At 31.6% G+C, this 16,275-nt stretch overlaps 1 protein-coding gene across 3 annotated transcripts in view; it reads left to right on the top strand.

The window, feature by feature from the left end:
• LOC143222293 (plexin-A2-like) overlaps positions 1-16,275 on the top strand; it is a 106,278-nt gene that overhangs the window by 53,799 nt on the left and 36,204 nt on the right. For all 3 annotated transcript variants that reach the window (XM_076448613.1, XM_076448615.1, XM_076448616.1), the window contains exons 14-17: positions 740-918; positions 4,402-4,528; positions 9,646-9,782; positions 14,699-15,233. In XM_076448613.1, coding sequence (XP_076304728.1) covers positions 740-918; positions 4,402-4,528; positions 9,646-9,782; positions 14,699-15,233 — 978 coding nt within the window. The remainder of the gene's footprint in view (positions 1-739; positions 919-4,401; positions 4,529-9,645; positions 9,783-14,698; positions 15,234-16,275) is intronic.

The following is a 16,275-nucleotide window of genomic DNA, read 5'->3' as shown; positions in this document are numbered from 1 at the left end:
TTTTTTCAATAGAAAATGTCAGTTCTTGACCTGTCCTTGTATGATAACTTTTTCTGTCTTGGATATCATCCTTATAGTAGTTCTTTTCTAAACCCTTTCCAATAATTCAGTGTCATTCTAAAGATAAAGCACCAAAAATTGGACATAGTACTTCAAATGTGGCCTACCAAATGACCTATACAATGAAATTATAACTTCTTTAGACTTGTATTCTCTCATTCTGACATCCCATTTGCTTTGCACCTAGCAACAGCACATTGTAGGGATGGCTGAAAAAACTGATAAATTAGAAAATCAGGAATAATTTTTATCCCACATAATTTGGATATTTGACATGCTTATGATCCTTGAGTCATTTATGTAATTATCTGTGTTTCAAAATGATCTTCAATCCATTACTATGATATATTTGAGAGAAGATAATTTTCAGAAGATTTAGCAAAAGTATGTGTGTATGTATATCTTCTGTAAGTTCTGATATAACTACCAAAAGTATATTTTGACTGGAGAACACCTCCTGAGATTTGATGCTATAGAATTTATTGAAGTATCTGTTGAATTTATCTTTCACTGATTGGATGGTAATGGCATTGGTAGATATACATATAATGTGAAATCTGTGTCTTTGTTTAGTTTAAGTTGTAGATGTTCAAGAACACAGTTCCTTTATGTGAGAAGTTAATATTTTCCAGAAATATTTGAGGAGTAAGACTAATCAGATTTGTCTTTTTATTTTTAGTTCTCCCCTACCTCTGGCCCACTGGAAGGAGGAACAGAAATCACTGTTCATGGCATCAACCTTGGGAGGGTCTTTGGAGATATTGATGGTGGTGTAACAATAAAAGTAACAGACCAAAAGTATGGTCGTATTGACATCCCTTGCAAACCTATTAAGGAAAAATATATCAAAACAAGAGAGTAAGTGAAAATGAATGAATCTTTTTTAAACCAAACTAGAACATATAATCTTCTATACAAAAGACAATAATCCAATAATGAAAGATGTATTGATGCAGCTGTGATAATAACAGAAAATGTTTAAGATGTTGTTCAGTTATCTTATACAATACATTTAGTTACTTAAGTAATGTGCTGGAAAATGACATTATATACATTACTTGCTTTCCTTAATATGTAATAAATGACATGCATGTATAGATGAACAACACTTTCTTCTGTTTTTTATAAAGGCTGTTGCATTATGTTAATCTATACTTTGGTGCAAAATTCTTGATGTACTGAGAAGCAATTGCAACATCTTGGAGTTGAATGCCATAATGAAACTATAGTTGCACTGTTATGCTTAATTGACAAGTTTATAAGTTTTACAAGATTTGACTTTGATATTCATCTAAAGTTACACAATGATTGACTCCACCATACATTTCTCATTTCTAAATTGACAGTCTTTAGAGGAGATAACTATTCAAAAGTGCCTACCTCCCATTTTTTGGCCTACTCTAATCAGAAAGTTTGATTTGACCACAACTGTTATAAATGAACCCAAAGATTCAAATTGCAGAGCATGATTTTGCATCATCAGGACATAAACAAGGATCCCTTTGATTTACAGCACAGTATGGTAATCACTAGGACACATCTGGTCATCATGACAATTTGTACTGAAAATAATCAGTGTTAAAATAATTTGACTACTTTTAAGTGGTAAAAATTGGATATATACTATAGGGTGTTCAGAAAGTCACTGTGCACTTATAAACTTATTAACAGACATGTTTCAATATAGAATACAGGAGGTAAATATGAATGACAATTATAAACAATGTTGAAAGTGACCCCCGTTGGCATCAATACAGGCCTGGATCCTTCTTATTTTGTTTCTAAACACTGCTATCAGTAGCTGGCTTGAAATAGACTGAATAAAATATGATTACAAAACTGCACACTGACTTTCCGAACACCCTGTAGCTTAAAAGAAATGTATTTTTTAAATATAATTTCTAATGTTACATTGTATTCTCTCTAGTTATTAGTAATTAATACTTTCACTGCAGGTATTCTTTACAACATGACAAAGTTTGTCATACATTCAAAAATTTTATTAATTTAGCTTTTATTTATACTAATTAGTATGACATAAAATCTTGAATAACAATCCATATTTTAATAGCATACAAGTTTTACATTCCCAATTCTATAAGGAAATGCTTTGATATTTCCTGAATTTCCCCTAGTATGATACATGACAGATTTTTCTTCAGGCATCTTGTTGTATTTATTTTTTTCCCACTGCCTTTTGAAAGAGAAAGAAATTGAATAAAAAATTACTCACTACAAAAGCAACATTGCTCAGACAAAACATAATTTTTGCCTTCAATTCTTTTTTGTTACAGATCTGTCAATAGAAAATTAAATCACTTCTGTCACATGCTGTCTTTCAGGATATGTTAATAGTTCTCTCACATTTATTTGTGTTACATAAAACTGATAGAAAGTTGAGTTTTTATCTGTCAAACAACATTGCCTTATGTTGTATTCTGAAGAAGTAATAGTTTATTTTGCTCAAAGTACCAGCAACATTGCAGTGAGAAATTTAATGACTAGCTTACATGAATTTGTAATGGCTTTTGTTGCACAGTTAGAAAGCCAGAAAAATTGTGAGAGTGAGGAGAAATTGTCTTTTTGCATGCTGTTAGACTATGTTCTTTGGTGCATTATTTAATTAAATAAAAAATTTAGTGCATTATGATCATTAGTATAAAAAAGTTGGCTTAAATGTCCTCAAAAATCAACAGCAAGAAAAATAAAGATTTATTTATTTATTTCTTAGTTCTCATGGTTGTGGATAGTAGATAGTAGTTACAGCTCAAAGGGTGATAAAATAATTTATTTATAAATAGATGCATACTGTTACAAGCTTAAAACTACTTTGGATAAATGAATAACGTCATTTTAGACAAAGTGATTTAGATTTTTTTTCTGATGGTTACAAGGTTGGTTAGATTGACTAATCTCAATCTTGAGTTTGGGTGGAAAAAATAATAGATAAAATATAGTTGTATATAAAATTTGAAATATATTTAGAAGGTTTAGTGATTACACAAAGGAAATTTGAGGTTTTTGAGATGATGAAAAGTATTTTCAATCTTTATTAAAATTACTTGACACTTGGATTATTCAAAACAAATGGACAAATCTTTATTTTAGGTTATAAAAAATACTTCACTAATATTTTTTTTGTATGTGAAAGACTTGTGTCAATTGAATGACTGACAAATTGTGTGAAGATATAATTAAAAATTGAAATTTAGAAGTATTAAATCTATAAAAACTAAATGATGACAAAGAGGTTGCACAGCTGGTCAGATTGACCACCTGCCCATTTTCAGAGAGATAAATACTTTTAAAATATTTTTCTTGTATATTAATGGTTTGAGTAATTTACTGATAAATATGCTATAAGTATTGAATATCTTATATCATTCATCATTGTTGTCTGTTCACAGTATTGTTTTACCATAGTAACTCATTTTTTAAGGTACATATACTAAGTGTATCATTGTACACTGATCAGCACTTTGAATTTTTATACTGTGATCAAGTCCATTTTGTAAGGCAGGCCAACTTATTCTGTTTGTTTGTTTTATGAATTTTGCGCAAGGCAACTCGGGAGCTATCTGCGCTAGCCGTCCCTAATTTAGCAGTGTAAGACAACAGGGAAGGCAGCTAGTCATCGTTGCCCACTGCCAACTCTTGGGTTACTCTTTTACCAATGAATAGTGGGATTGACCATCATATTATAATGCCTCCACGGCTGTAAAGGCGAGCATGTTTGGTGCAACAGGGATGCGAACCTGCAACCCTCAGATTACGAGTCGCACGTCTTAACACACCTGGCCATGCCGGGCCAACTCATTCTAAAATAATGAAACATTCTTCATGGTGTTTTAGTATTACCAGTAAGTTTAGTACTGCAATTTTATGAAGTGGAAATCAGTAAATATAACCTTATTACATGGGGTTCAGGAACTAGGTTGTACCATTGTAAATATTCATTATGAATTTATTGTAACCAGAACTCTGAAGAACCCTCCTAGTCAGTCACACACTTACCAGTCAGTAAAGAATAAATTATCACTTACTATGTTACCAGTAATTGTAGAACAAAACTTAAAAATTAGCCTGTCATAAATTATTTCTTAAGTGACTAATAAACATCTATTTTGTATATTGGGTATTATGAAACAACATTAGAATTTTTTTTCAAAATGGCCCATAAAGACTAGATTTCCAACATTCACTGTTAATAAATAACAGAAGTTAAAGTAACATCCCTCATTTTCTGGGTCTTATTTTGACTTTTATTTGTGGATCATCTCTTTTTGGTTTGTATGTGATATGATGTGTTATTTTTGATAATTTAGCTGTTTATTCTTTTAGGTTAGTTTGCGAAGTAGAGAGTCCAGTAAATTTAACATCATCACATGGGTCTCAGCTATCAGGTCCAATTGTTGTAAAAATTCAACATGAATTTACAGCAACATCTCTTGGGAGGTATTCGTTTGTTGTAAGTATTTCATTGTTTGGGAAGTTCAGTAAGATTTTTAATTTTAATAGGTGAAATGAGCATGTATGTTGTAAACATGATTTTTGTATATTTGAAGTTTTTAGTATGCTTAATAATTCTATTTTATTAAATGCAGTATAAAAATCTCCTGAAGTTTGTACACAGTCATTGTACTGCACTACTATGGGTTTAAACATGTGCAAGAACTGGATAGAAAGTGTACGTTTATCCTGTTTGATCCAGTAATTTGGTATCTATACTGTAATACTGTTGGAAAAGTTTAACTAGGAGAGGTCTAACATAAGTCATTTTCTGCATAATGATTGAAATTAGCTTTTTTACTGATAGCTTATTTTCTTGACTTTAATATTAGACTTTTAAATAAGACACTGGTAGTTGTATAAAGATGTAAAATGCCTGTTCTAAACATCATTCTGCCCTTGTACTTGAGTTTTATTCAGTTTAGGTTTAGTGTTAAAAATACTTGCTACAATGTATATCCAGATAACATAAATTTAAGACCTATACATATCCTTAAAATGAAATTTAATGTGCTAATTAAATTCTTTTTTATTTAGGGGGTGGTGGTTTAAAAGCAGCTGTTAATTTTGTTATATAAACTACTTGAAGCCAAAAAGAAATTATGTATTAAATAATTCTTATGTAGTGAGGGTAAATATCAAACATTTAGATTGAGTGTTAAAATGGTATTGGAGCTCTCACCATGTTGTTGCAGTCAATGGTCATGATAGCTGTTCATGAATTACACATATGTTGGCCTTAAAACATATGTTTGATGTTTTATGAGTTGTATTTAAGTATTTAACTACTGGTTCTTTGCATAAAATGAAGGAAATTTTACCATATTGCTGAGATAAACTGTGTTGCCTCCATGACTAAAAGTAACTCACTTTTAAGGTTTAAGCTGGTAGTTGCTAAAATAGCTACATTGAACCATATATTGATCAAGAGTTGAGCTTTGTCTTGTACCAAATTGTGATAAATTATGGTCATAGTTCATTTTCCAGCAAGGTTTTAGACAGCAAGAAGTTGATAGATGGGATATTTTGTTAATGTTGCTGCAGTTCAATATAAAAGGTAGCAAATATATTGTCATTTTATTTTAATAAACATTGTTTTAAAGCAGTGTTTCTTAACCTGGGTTCAATCAAACCCCAGGGGTTCGGTGAGTCAGTCTCAGGTGTTTGGCAGAGGTCAAGACACGCACACTGTGTGTGTGTCCGTTCTGTTCGCCCCACTCGTATGATTCGTGATGTCATGCTCCACTTGGCCATCATTGGCTGCGGCTGATCACGTCACATCACTTGGCCTTAATATTTGTGCTGCAGGGAACTTTGTGCGCATAGCAGTTGACTTGTGACTGTAGTTATCATGTATCATTTGTGATTTTTTCCTAATGTTTCAATCCCTTCATACTAACTATGTCGAGCAAAAACAGAAAGTGGTCCGACGAATACCTACAATATGGATTCACGTGTATAACGGAACATGATGGGAGTTAGCTTCCTCAATGCATGATTTACAATGCCAAGTTGAGCAATTCTAGTTTAGCACTGGTAAATCTAAGATAACACTCTTTAAAGCTGCATGGAGATGGGAAATACAAGAACACAATGCTTGCTGAATTCAAGGTAAAGAGACCCAGATTCGATGAAAAGGCTACTTTGCCTGTTCTCGACTTTGTACCTATCGAGAAACCAATCCACACACCATTGGTGAAGCACTTGTAAAACCAGTTGCGTTGAAGATGGCAAATATCATGCTGGGAAAAGCTGCTGAAAATAAGTTATCCCAAATTCCTCTTTCAAATAACACCATCATCAGCAGAATAGGTGACACGAGCGATGACATCTTGGATCAAGTAACTGCAGATCTGATTTCAAGCCCAGCAAAATTCAGCCTTCAACTCGACGAGACCACCGACGTTTCCAATTTAAGCCAGCCTGTATTTGTGCACTATGTGAAGAATGATGAGATAAAAGAAGATTTTTTATTTTGTAAGCCTCTTACAACAACAACTAAGGCAACCGAGGTGAAGACACTTATGGATGACTTCTTCAGAGACAACAATCTTTCTGCAGTTTGTTGAGATGGAGCTCCAGTCATCCTGGGACATAACTCTGGTTTTGGTGCGCTGGTGATAGCCAAAGCACCACACATCATTGTAATGCACTGTGTTCTGCACAGGCATGCAATGGCAACAAAAACCTTACCTTCAAAACTGGCAGAAGTGCTAAAATTTGTAGTGGAATCTGTGAACTTTGTGTGAAATAGTGCCTTGAAGCACCGCATCTTCAAAGAGCTGTGTAATAAAATGGGCTCTGAATTCGATGTACTTCTGTACCATTCTAATGTTCGGTGGTTATCTCAGGGAAAGGTACTGAATCCCTGTTTTGTGAGAGCACCAACATTGTCATGCAGATTGCTTCGAAAAATCTAAATTCATTCTCATTTTGGCATACATGGCTGATATCTTCAATGCTCTCAATTGACAGATGCAGAGCAGCAGAGCTATGTAATAAAATGGGCTCTGAATTCGATGTACTTCTGTACCATTCTAATGTTCGGTGGTTATCTCAGGGAAAGGTACTGAATCGTGTTTTTGCCATGTGTGTGGAATTAGACCTGTTTTTGTGAGAGCACCAACATTGTCATGCAGATTGCTTCGAAAAATCTGAGTTCATTCTCATTTTGGCATACATGGCTGATATCTTCAATGCTCTCAATTGACAGATGCAGAGCAGTGGAGTCAACATCATCGAAGTGGAAGAAAACCTGAAGGCTTTTCAAAAAAAGCTACCATTATGGAAACGACAAATAGAGAATGATAACTTGGCAAACTTTCCCATGCTGGGCAACTGTGTAAAGTAAGATCGAAGATGTATCTTAAATCGGGACATTTCTGTACCTGGGGAAATGAAGCAAGCAATTGCCATGCACTTAGATGAGCTCGCAAAGTCACTCGACAGAGACTTCCCCACCAGAGTGTCATATTCAGCATGGATGAGACAGCTGTTCACATTTGGTGTTGCAACAGCAGATGTCAATGATGAATACCTTGACGAAATCATTGAACTTCAGCAAAGCCAGGTTCAACAGCAACTTTTCAGAACAACAACACTCTCAACGTTTTGGTGTCACCAAATCGTAGCATACCCTCTTATTGCTAAGAAAGTCCTTGAGATACTCGTACTGTTTGTTAGAACATATCTTTGTGAGCAGTCCTTTTCGAGGATGGTAGACATAAATACAAAGAAAAGGAACAGACTTTGTTGCAAAAATGATATGAGAATGGCACTTGTCAAGATGAAGCTGTGCATTTCTGAATTTGTCTCTGAAAGGCGACAGCAAAAGTCACATTGATTTGTAGTAAATGTTCATTGAGTTATGTTTTTGTGTGTGAAATTCATGTTTTGTTGGTTTTGTTCTTTGAACACAGTGATAATGTGTGCAAATGATGCATGGTTCATTTTGTGCACTAATAAAATATCTACTTATGTTTTGAATTTTAAAAAATCATTTTATTTTTCCAATTACGAAGGGTTCAGTGAATGCAAGCGTGAAGCTTCCAGGGTTCAGTACCTCCAACAAGGTTAAGAACCACTGTTTTAAACATTTTGCACACATGCATGAAACACCTGTGCATTAATCATGACTCTTCATCAGTACTTTATAAATAGATCCAGACTATATCTCAAATTTTAGTATGGTGTACGTAGCTCATATTTAAAAATGCCCCTAAAAGAATCCTGTATAGAACTTAAAAGTGTCTTATTTGTAATTCAGATAAATATTGTTTGAATAAATGTATTGACTGTTTTTTCATCAATTTAGACAGAATATTACTTTAGTTAATTTCAAAGTTTACCAAATGTAACTCGTAAGCTGAACTGGATTTTGTTGAAATATTTTGATTTCTTGATGCTTAGATTTTTTTTCATTGAAATTCATTTTTGGGTGGAAAGTAAGTATTGAGATAAAATTTGGATTGTGTAAGTTGTAGAACATTTATTAATAAATTTAAAACAAAATTCTTGGAACTAAATTAGAAAATAAATAACATTCTATCATCTTTAATTTTTAGTTGCAGTCACATTTAATCATAAATCAATCTAAAAACAAGAATAGAAGGGTGGGTAATTAAATGAAAGCAAAAGTTAACAGTTTAACATGATGGAAAATGTTCTCATTGTTATGCATTTTAAAGATCACTAAGATCCCATGTTACAAATAAAGTTATAGATATTTAAAAAGCAGAACTTTCTCTTATTTTCAGTAGTGAAGGTCTTGAAATTGTATCTTTATACTTAATGTTTTTAGGCCTTTACATTGAAAGAATTATCAAGTCTTTACTGTGTTTTACTGTTATGCTGATGTTATGTGAATTGAGAAACTTGTTTATGGAACTTTTTGAACAACATTTAAGACATTGAAATTCCAGAATAAAGGGAAATACTTTTATTATTTATTCTCAACAGTGTCTTAGTGGAAATCAATCTGTTTTGTCTAACATCCTCTTAAATGTTAATGTGTTAAGCTGTTTCTACTATAAATAAGGACTGCACGATTTAATTTTTCCACATAATTAATGCAAGTAATATTACTGGCCTTACAATTATAATATTTTTCACACATTAAAATTGGGGTCCTGGAAATGCAACTTGTGAAGTAGCTTTTGTTATGAATTGTAGGTTTGATGGGAAGAAACATCACTTGTATGTAATTGAGAAAGTGATTTTTTTTTTTAGATAAGTAATACATTAAATGAATATAATTGTTTAATTTTACTTTTCACCAGCAAATATAGTGTGAGATTTTCCTAGTTAGGTAAATTCCTTTTGGTTCTTCCTTGTTTTACTGAAGTACAATACATACTTTTAATCATATTGCTGATGTGTTTTTTTCCCACAATATGTCATATCATTAATTCAGAGTGAGACATTAAACTGAATTATATTTTAATATTAATCTCAAGCACATCTTGTTGATGCCTGATGTCTTTTCTTGTTCTGATACCTTCTCTCTGAAATTCTTCTGGGTGTTTACTTACATAATTTGTTTTTTTAGCTAATTATTTGCTACTTTTTTACATTTAGAATCCAGCAATTGCTTCCATCTCGCCTAGTAAGGGTCCACAGTCTGGTGGTACTCTTCTCAAAATATGGGGACTTCATATGGATGCAGGCAGTCATGCAGAAGTGTGGATAGGGGGACTGAAATGTCCAGTGTTGAGGTATGTAAATAAAAAATAATAATTTTTGTGTAAGAACATATACTGTATGTTGGGATAAAGGAAAAGTACTGATTGTTGTGGTGTTATGGAAAGAATGGTTTAAGTGCTTAGTTTTGGTCATTATGATGTTTGCTGTAGTTTAATAAATGTAAATCAAGTCATAGTATCGTTTTGGTCATTATGATGTTTCCTGTAGTTTAATAAATGTAAATCAAGTCAAGCTTATCTTCCTCAACTTTAAATTGATACATTTTTTACAGTTACATGTAATAAAATTGTTTATAAAGGCTGTCTTGGATAGATAGTAACATGGACATGTCTTTAATTACACATTTCAGTCATAGTATCATCTGTTTTGATTCTACATGTTTATTAACCTTTTATAACACAATGGGATAACACTAACCACTTCTAACCTTGCATTATAAAGTAAAACTTGTAACTGTCACATTATTTTATGTACAGGTATTTCAAACATGATCATGATAACTGTGGGACCTTTCAAAATACAAATTTATTTTTGATCAATTTATAAAAAATTTCTACCATTTAACATAGGCTATAGTATGTTATTATATTACATTTGTGGCTGTTGACCTGAAATCTATTTCTCATGCATGCTAATACATCAGTGTTACCATATAGGCCTAATGATGTGCTGTAGTCCAGATCATTGAAAGAAATTGTTAGTCAGTATTTTGTGAAGCTGATATAAATACTATTTATCTTTGTTTTATTGATAAAACTTACCTTTGACCATTCATGACTTATCTTCAATTTAAACAGTGAAAGTTCTTTTTAACAGAAAAGAAGTAAAAACAAAACAAAGCTATTACTTCAACAAAATAAACAAGAGTATGGGGAAACCTGTTAACTTTATATTACATTTTGTGTGGAATGAAAACTATACAAGAATTTGGTAATTTACATTATTTCAAGGAACAGCCATCATGTAGCTTTGACATACCTTGTGACAAACTAATTAAAATTTATAATTTGCTTTAGGAAGGAAAAGAGATGTGTGTTGAGAATATTGTGGGAAATAAACTAACATCAACTTTCAGACATTTTATGGTTTTATAAGCTTAATCTTGGAAGCTGTAAATGAAAAACAAGCAAAATGTTGCATTTTATAATTTTCATACCAGCTTAGAGCTGGACATTTAACAGAATTTGATAATTAGTTAAGTGTCAGGATCATTAAATGATTATTCTCACATGACCTGTGACACAATGGTCAGGCTGAAGTACCTTGAATTGATTAAATGTAATAGTTAACTATCATAATGGTAACATTTTAATGAGAACACTTATTTCAATTAACCAGTTACTTGCATGACATTAATTGATTTATTAATACCATATATATTGTAACCATAAATTTTCAAGCCATAAACGAAACACACAAACATAAACATGAAATAAAATACGCTGCATATTTAAAAAAAAAAATAACGCAGTTCTTCCTCATAATTTTGTTTATTCATTTAGCTTTATTTGGAAGTAATGATTTCATTCCATAAAATCTATATATATAAATGGATTATTTTATGTGACTCTAACCAACGTAATTGATATCTGTAGTAGTTGATTAATTTAGCTCTCTAGATATGGGATACAAAGTGGATTCAAGATTAATCACATTAAGTGTATGTTCACAGTTTTTCAAGTTTTTAGTAAGCATTAGAAATATTTATAAAACAAAGTTGTTTTTTTAAGAATTCATTGTTACTAAAGTTTTGTCTGCAGATTTATGAAGCTTTTACTGAAGTAGTCTGAGTGAGGTTACTTTCACACTAAAAATAAAAATTCTAATTTTCATTTTATGGTTTTCATGTTCTATTTGCATAACCTCTAGAAGTTTCTCAAAAAGTTAAAATATGTAATAAACTTAATCATAATAACAGAAGAGACTTCACAAGTTACATCAAGGAAGATGTGTTATATGCATTATTTCTGAACATTTATATTCAAATATTTGACAATGTAATTTGATATTATAGTCTGAGGGACTTACCCATTTATTAGTTTCAGAGAATTCTATTTGCTTTATTCAAGAAATTGAGAAGCATACTTGTGATGACACATGCAGTTTTGAGTTGTTCATATGTTGTTTTGTATTTGAATTTCAAAGACAAAACTTTTGATGTGCTTTTTTTGTCAAACCTTAACAAGGAAAGCCAACTTTCTGTGAAAGTTATTTATTATAATTTATTATAATAATGCATTGGAATATATGAAGGCTAAGTATCCCCTTCAGGACACAACTTTGAAACATGCAGAAGTAGTAGACGTATCTGTTGGAAAAAGTTGTTCTTTGGAATCTGTAAGAGCACTGTGTTGGAAATTTCAAGCCATTTGTTACAAGAGATAAAATTTTCAGCATCAGTTTCTCACCTACCTGGCTAATCTGTTAACTAGTGTATATGTTGGTGAGCTAGCGTACAAGTTTTGATATGGTATTGGAAAAATGAAACGAGAGTTGGGTAACTTTAAATCTTAATATAATGAAGCTTGAGATGTCTGTGTCCAAAACTCTCGCACCAATTGTCTCCAATTATAAGTGGACAACATTTGTATAATTAGGTACTATTTTAAAAAAATGTTTCAAATTTAACCAACAAAAATTACAAACAGAAAGTTTCAAATATAAAACAACAAAAAAACAAACTAAAATGTTTTTATTTGGTGAAAATTTCATGAGTGTTGCAATAGAAAAGCAAGGCACTTCCATTGATAATTGCATCTACAAATAATTACTTCAGTAAAATCTGCTGTGATGTATCACTGTTATGACTAATTTTTTAACTAACATTTCAATAAAATCCTTTTTGTCATGGATGGTGAACATTATTGAATATGGAATTTGAGTAAATTGTTGTAGAACTGTCATACAATTCCAGAAAAATGTCACAGGTTCAATTTCCTTTCACAGAAACTAATGGTTATACCTGCCTGGATAGTAGGTATTGCTGCTTGTATCATAAATTATCTGAAGTAAAAATGTCTATCCTTGTATTATCATACAGCAATGGAAGTTCTGAGAACATTTTACTCCACATCAACTAAGCTGCACATTTAGCAGAATTTGATAATCAGTTAATTTTGTCAGGCTTATTAATTGATTTTTCTTGCACATAACATGTTTAGTTGAAATAATAAAAAAATATCACTATAACAAAACCGTTATTGTTAATGTAGGTTAAACAGACATCTGAGTGAGGCTAAAAGATAAGAGGTACATTTTATATTCTGGTTTGTTCGTGTCTGTAGTGTGTGTTTGTAATTGGTTGAGAAAAAAATGTATAAACAAGAAGTCAGAATATCGCCATGGTGTGTGTGACTTGGAGGTGGTGATTGAAATTTTAAATCAATGCAGAACCTCTTAAGTGCAGATCCCCCTCTGGCAGGGATTGAACACATGTCCAGGATTTACTTAGTTCTGATGAAACTTGTACAGAATGAAGCATATGATAAAATGTATAATACAATTAAGTTTCCAAATCAGATACAAATTGACTAAGTAATGACTGACAACAATCATCAGTAGATACCCCATAGTCAATGGCAGTACTTGTGTAACCGACAGGTTTGCTATGAGAGCCTTTATCATTTTCACCCATTGTTTCATCTTTTCAGACCAGAACACAACATATGGCTTCAATTGCTAATGAATATTACTGGAACTTTGCTATTTTTCAACATGTTATTATTAATCACTGTTATTCACTCTTATATGCATATGCAAGGTTCTGAGATGTTCAGCTAGCAAGCAGTGAAGCTGCTGTGTGGTTACAATCTGTATCATCATCTTGATGTCCCATCTTTGAGACAGATTGATCTATCAAGTCAAAAATGTGGTGGTGGCACTCAAAAACAGCTTTGCTGTTGTAAACAGTATCGATTAGTGGCAGTAGTAGTAGTAGTCTTCTGCTAGTTTAGAAGACCAATGTCTCTAACCTTAAACATGCAGTGAAAAAAAGTTGCATAATGTTATTTGAGAATAAAAAAAATGAAATAGCCAATCTGTGTGTATAATTATTTTTGGGAAAGTAGTGTGGCCACTAGAAAACTGTCTCTTTGAAAAACTAATCATTACTTCTGACTGAAATATTTAAACATCTTGTCAATGGTATGTTTGGATATAGTAGAAAATTCTAAACTTCCAAATAGTATATCCATCACTTCCCTAAAGAAAATTACTAGAATGTTTTTGTTTCTTGCCCTGCCACTTAAAAACCTTACTTTACCTCTGGAGTATGGGGAGATCATTTGCAAAGCTTAATATTAAATGTGAAATATGAATTATATCTTTGTCAAGTTTATCAACATGCATTTATGATCAAGTAGTTAAATGCAAATGCAACTCTCTAAAATGGTCGTAACATGCACTTTGACCTTTTTATATGCACAAGGTTAGCAGTGTCAAACTAATTGTTTGTGATTTTGTCTTTCTGAAGTTGGTTAGATTATAATTTGAGCCTCAAATGATATAAATACTATGTTTCTTCTCATTTAAACTTTTTAGCAGATATCTCTCTTTTTTTAATGTTATTGATGTTTTGTTGTTTTTATTGTTTAAAACAGAATTTTAAAGTGTTACAAAGTTTACTATCATGTAAGTGACATTAGACATTAGAAAATATTTCTTCATTCTTCTGATAACCTACAAAATGAAAAATGTTAATTATATCTGGTATCATATTGAGTGGCTCTGTTGATTCTTAGTTTATACCTTATGGGTTGGAAGTTGTCATTTCCTACATGAAAATGCCACTTTTGGAAATGTTTAACATAATTAGCTTTTAGAATACTTTATAATAGCCTCTGCTTCAGAACTGACATTAGTGTGTGTCTGTGTATGTATGTATGTATGTATGTATGTATGTATATTGATTTTTTTTCTCTCTCTCCAGGAGAGACTCAAACTGTGCTGAATGTATTACACCTGCTTCACAGAGAACTGGAGAGTTCAGAGTAAGAATGAAATTTGATTGTGGAGAAAGAAAATTCTCTGATTACAATTTTTTGTATGTGGAAGATCCAGTTATCAAGTATGTAGAATCTGGTTCCAGCGGTGATAAAACTCCTAAGGGAATTGTGAGTGGGGGTATTATAATTTATGTACAAGGAAGTCACCTGAACACCATTCAAGAACCACAAATTTATGTGTTAGTTAATGGGATTGCTTATAACAGCTCTTGTATAGCTGAATCAGACACTCGTATGAAATGTAAGAGTCCAACCATTCCTAAAGACAAGCTGAAGTTATATGATGGTGGACCCATTAAGTTGGATTATGGATTCTGGATGGACAGTGTTCAAGAAGTGAGAAACCTAAGTCAGCATGCAGAGTTTCCAAAATTCCTAATGTATTCAGACCCAGTTTACCTGCCATTTGAAGGACGAGACCAGATCAAGTACTACAAGAGTGATTATTTGACAATCAATGTAAGTTTTCTGCTTATTTTACATAAAAAATTTTTTTATTCTAGTGGTATTTCAAAAAGGTTACAGCATAGTGTCATCAGACATCTAGTGTAAGTACATTCACTCTCATTCTAATGTAAAATTAAATAAAAAGCATTTTAATTTGAATAAAATTGTATTGAGCAGGTGAGCATGCCAAATATATGAAGAAAGTATATTTGTGCATGCATATGAGTATATGATAAATTATTGTTAATTAGGCTGAATTGATTTGCGATGTTCTTGAAATTGCTATCTATTTATTCTGGGTTTTTTTCTTCACACAAGTCAAAGTATTGGACCACCACCCATGTATAGATATTTGACAATTTGTTCTAACCTATTTTCTTTTATAAATGAAAGAACACATCATAATTAATAGGGGTTAGTTAAAAATATTAGTTCATTGAACTGCTTACCATAAACTTGTTCTTAGTTTCTCTACATTTCTTAAGTCAGTTTTGCACCTACTTGGCTTGTTGATAAATGCAACTTTCTAAAACCATGTATTTAATATAGTATAGTAGCAGTTAGTTTTCAATGTGTAAATTTTTGTTTCATGTTTTAAGCTTAAATTTTAATGAGTAATTTTTTGTATACTTTGAAAGTTTGTTGAATTTATCTTGAACTGACTACATAAATATTTAGTACAAACAACAAACCTTGTATTTTTAGCTGTTTTTAGTTATATAGGATAAGAATTTATCAGAATAATGTTGTAAGCAAATTTTTTCTTTCTGGTTTTGATTATATTGATTTAGATCACTTATTGGTAGTTACTAAAGTAATCCTTTTTGCAATATTTAGATGCTATGAGAAAGGAATATAGTTACACTGGAGTTTACAGTTTTAAAATATTTGTAATTCATAGATAAGTTTAAGCTTCAAATTTGGACATAAATCTACTGCACCTTACTGCTAGGGTAATTGTGACCTTTGTGTACCGGAATTAATTTAAATTTTAATGTAAATCTAGTAAATGTTGCTACTAAAAACTATGTTTATCATAAATTAATGCTTAATA

The sequence above is a fragment of the Tachypleus tridentatus genome, chromosome 8 (assembly GCF_004210375.1).
Source record: "Tachypleus tridentatus isolate NWPU-2018 chromosome 8, ASM421037v1, whole genome shotgun sequence".
Lineage (NCBI taxonomy): Eukaryota > Metazoa > Arthropoda > Merostomata > Xiphosura > Limulidae > Tachypleus > Tachypleus tridentatus.
The sequence above is the reverse complement of the archived record's forward strand: the minus strand, read 5'-3'. Positions and strand labels throughout refer to the sequence as shown.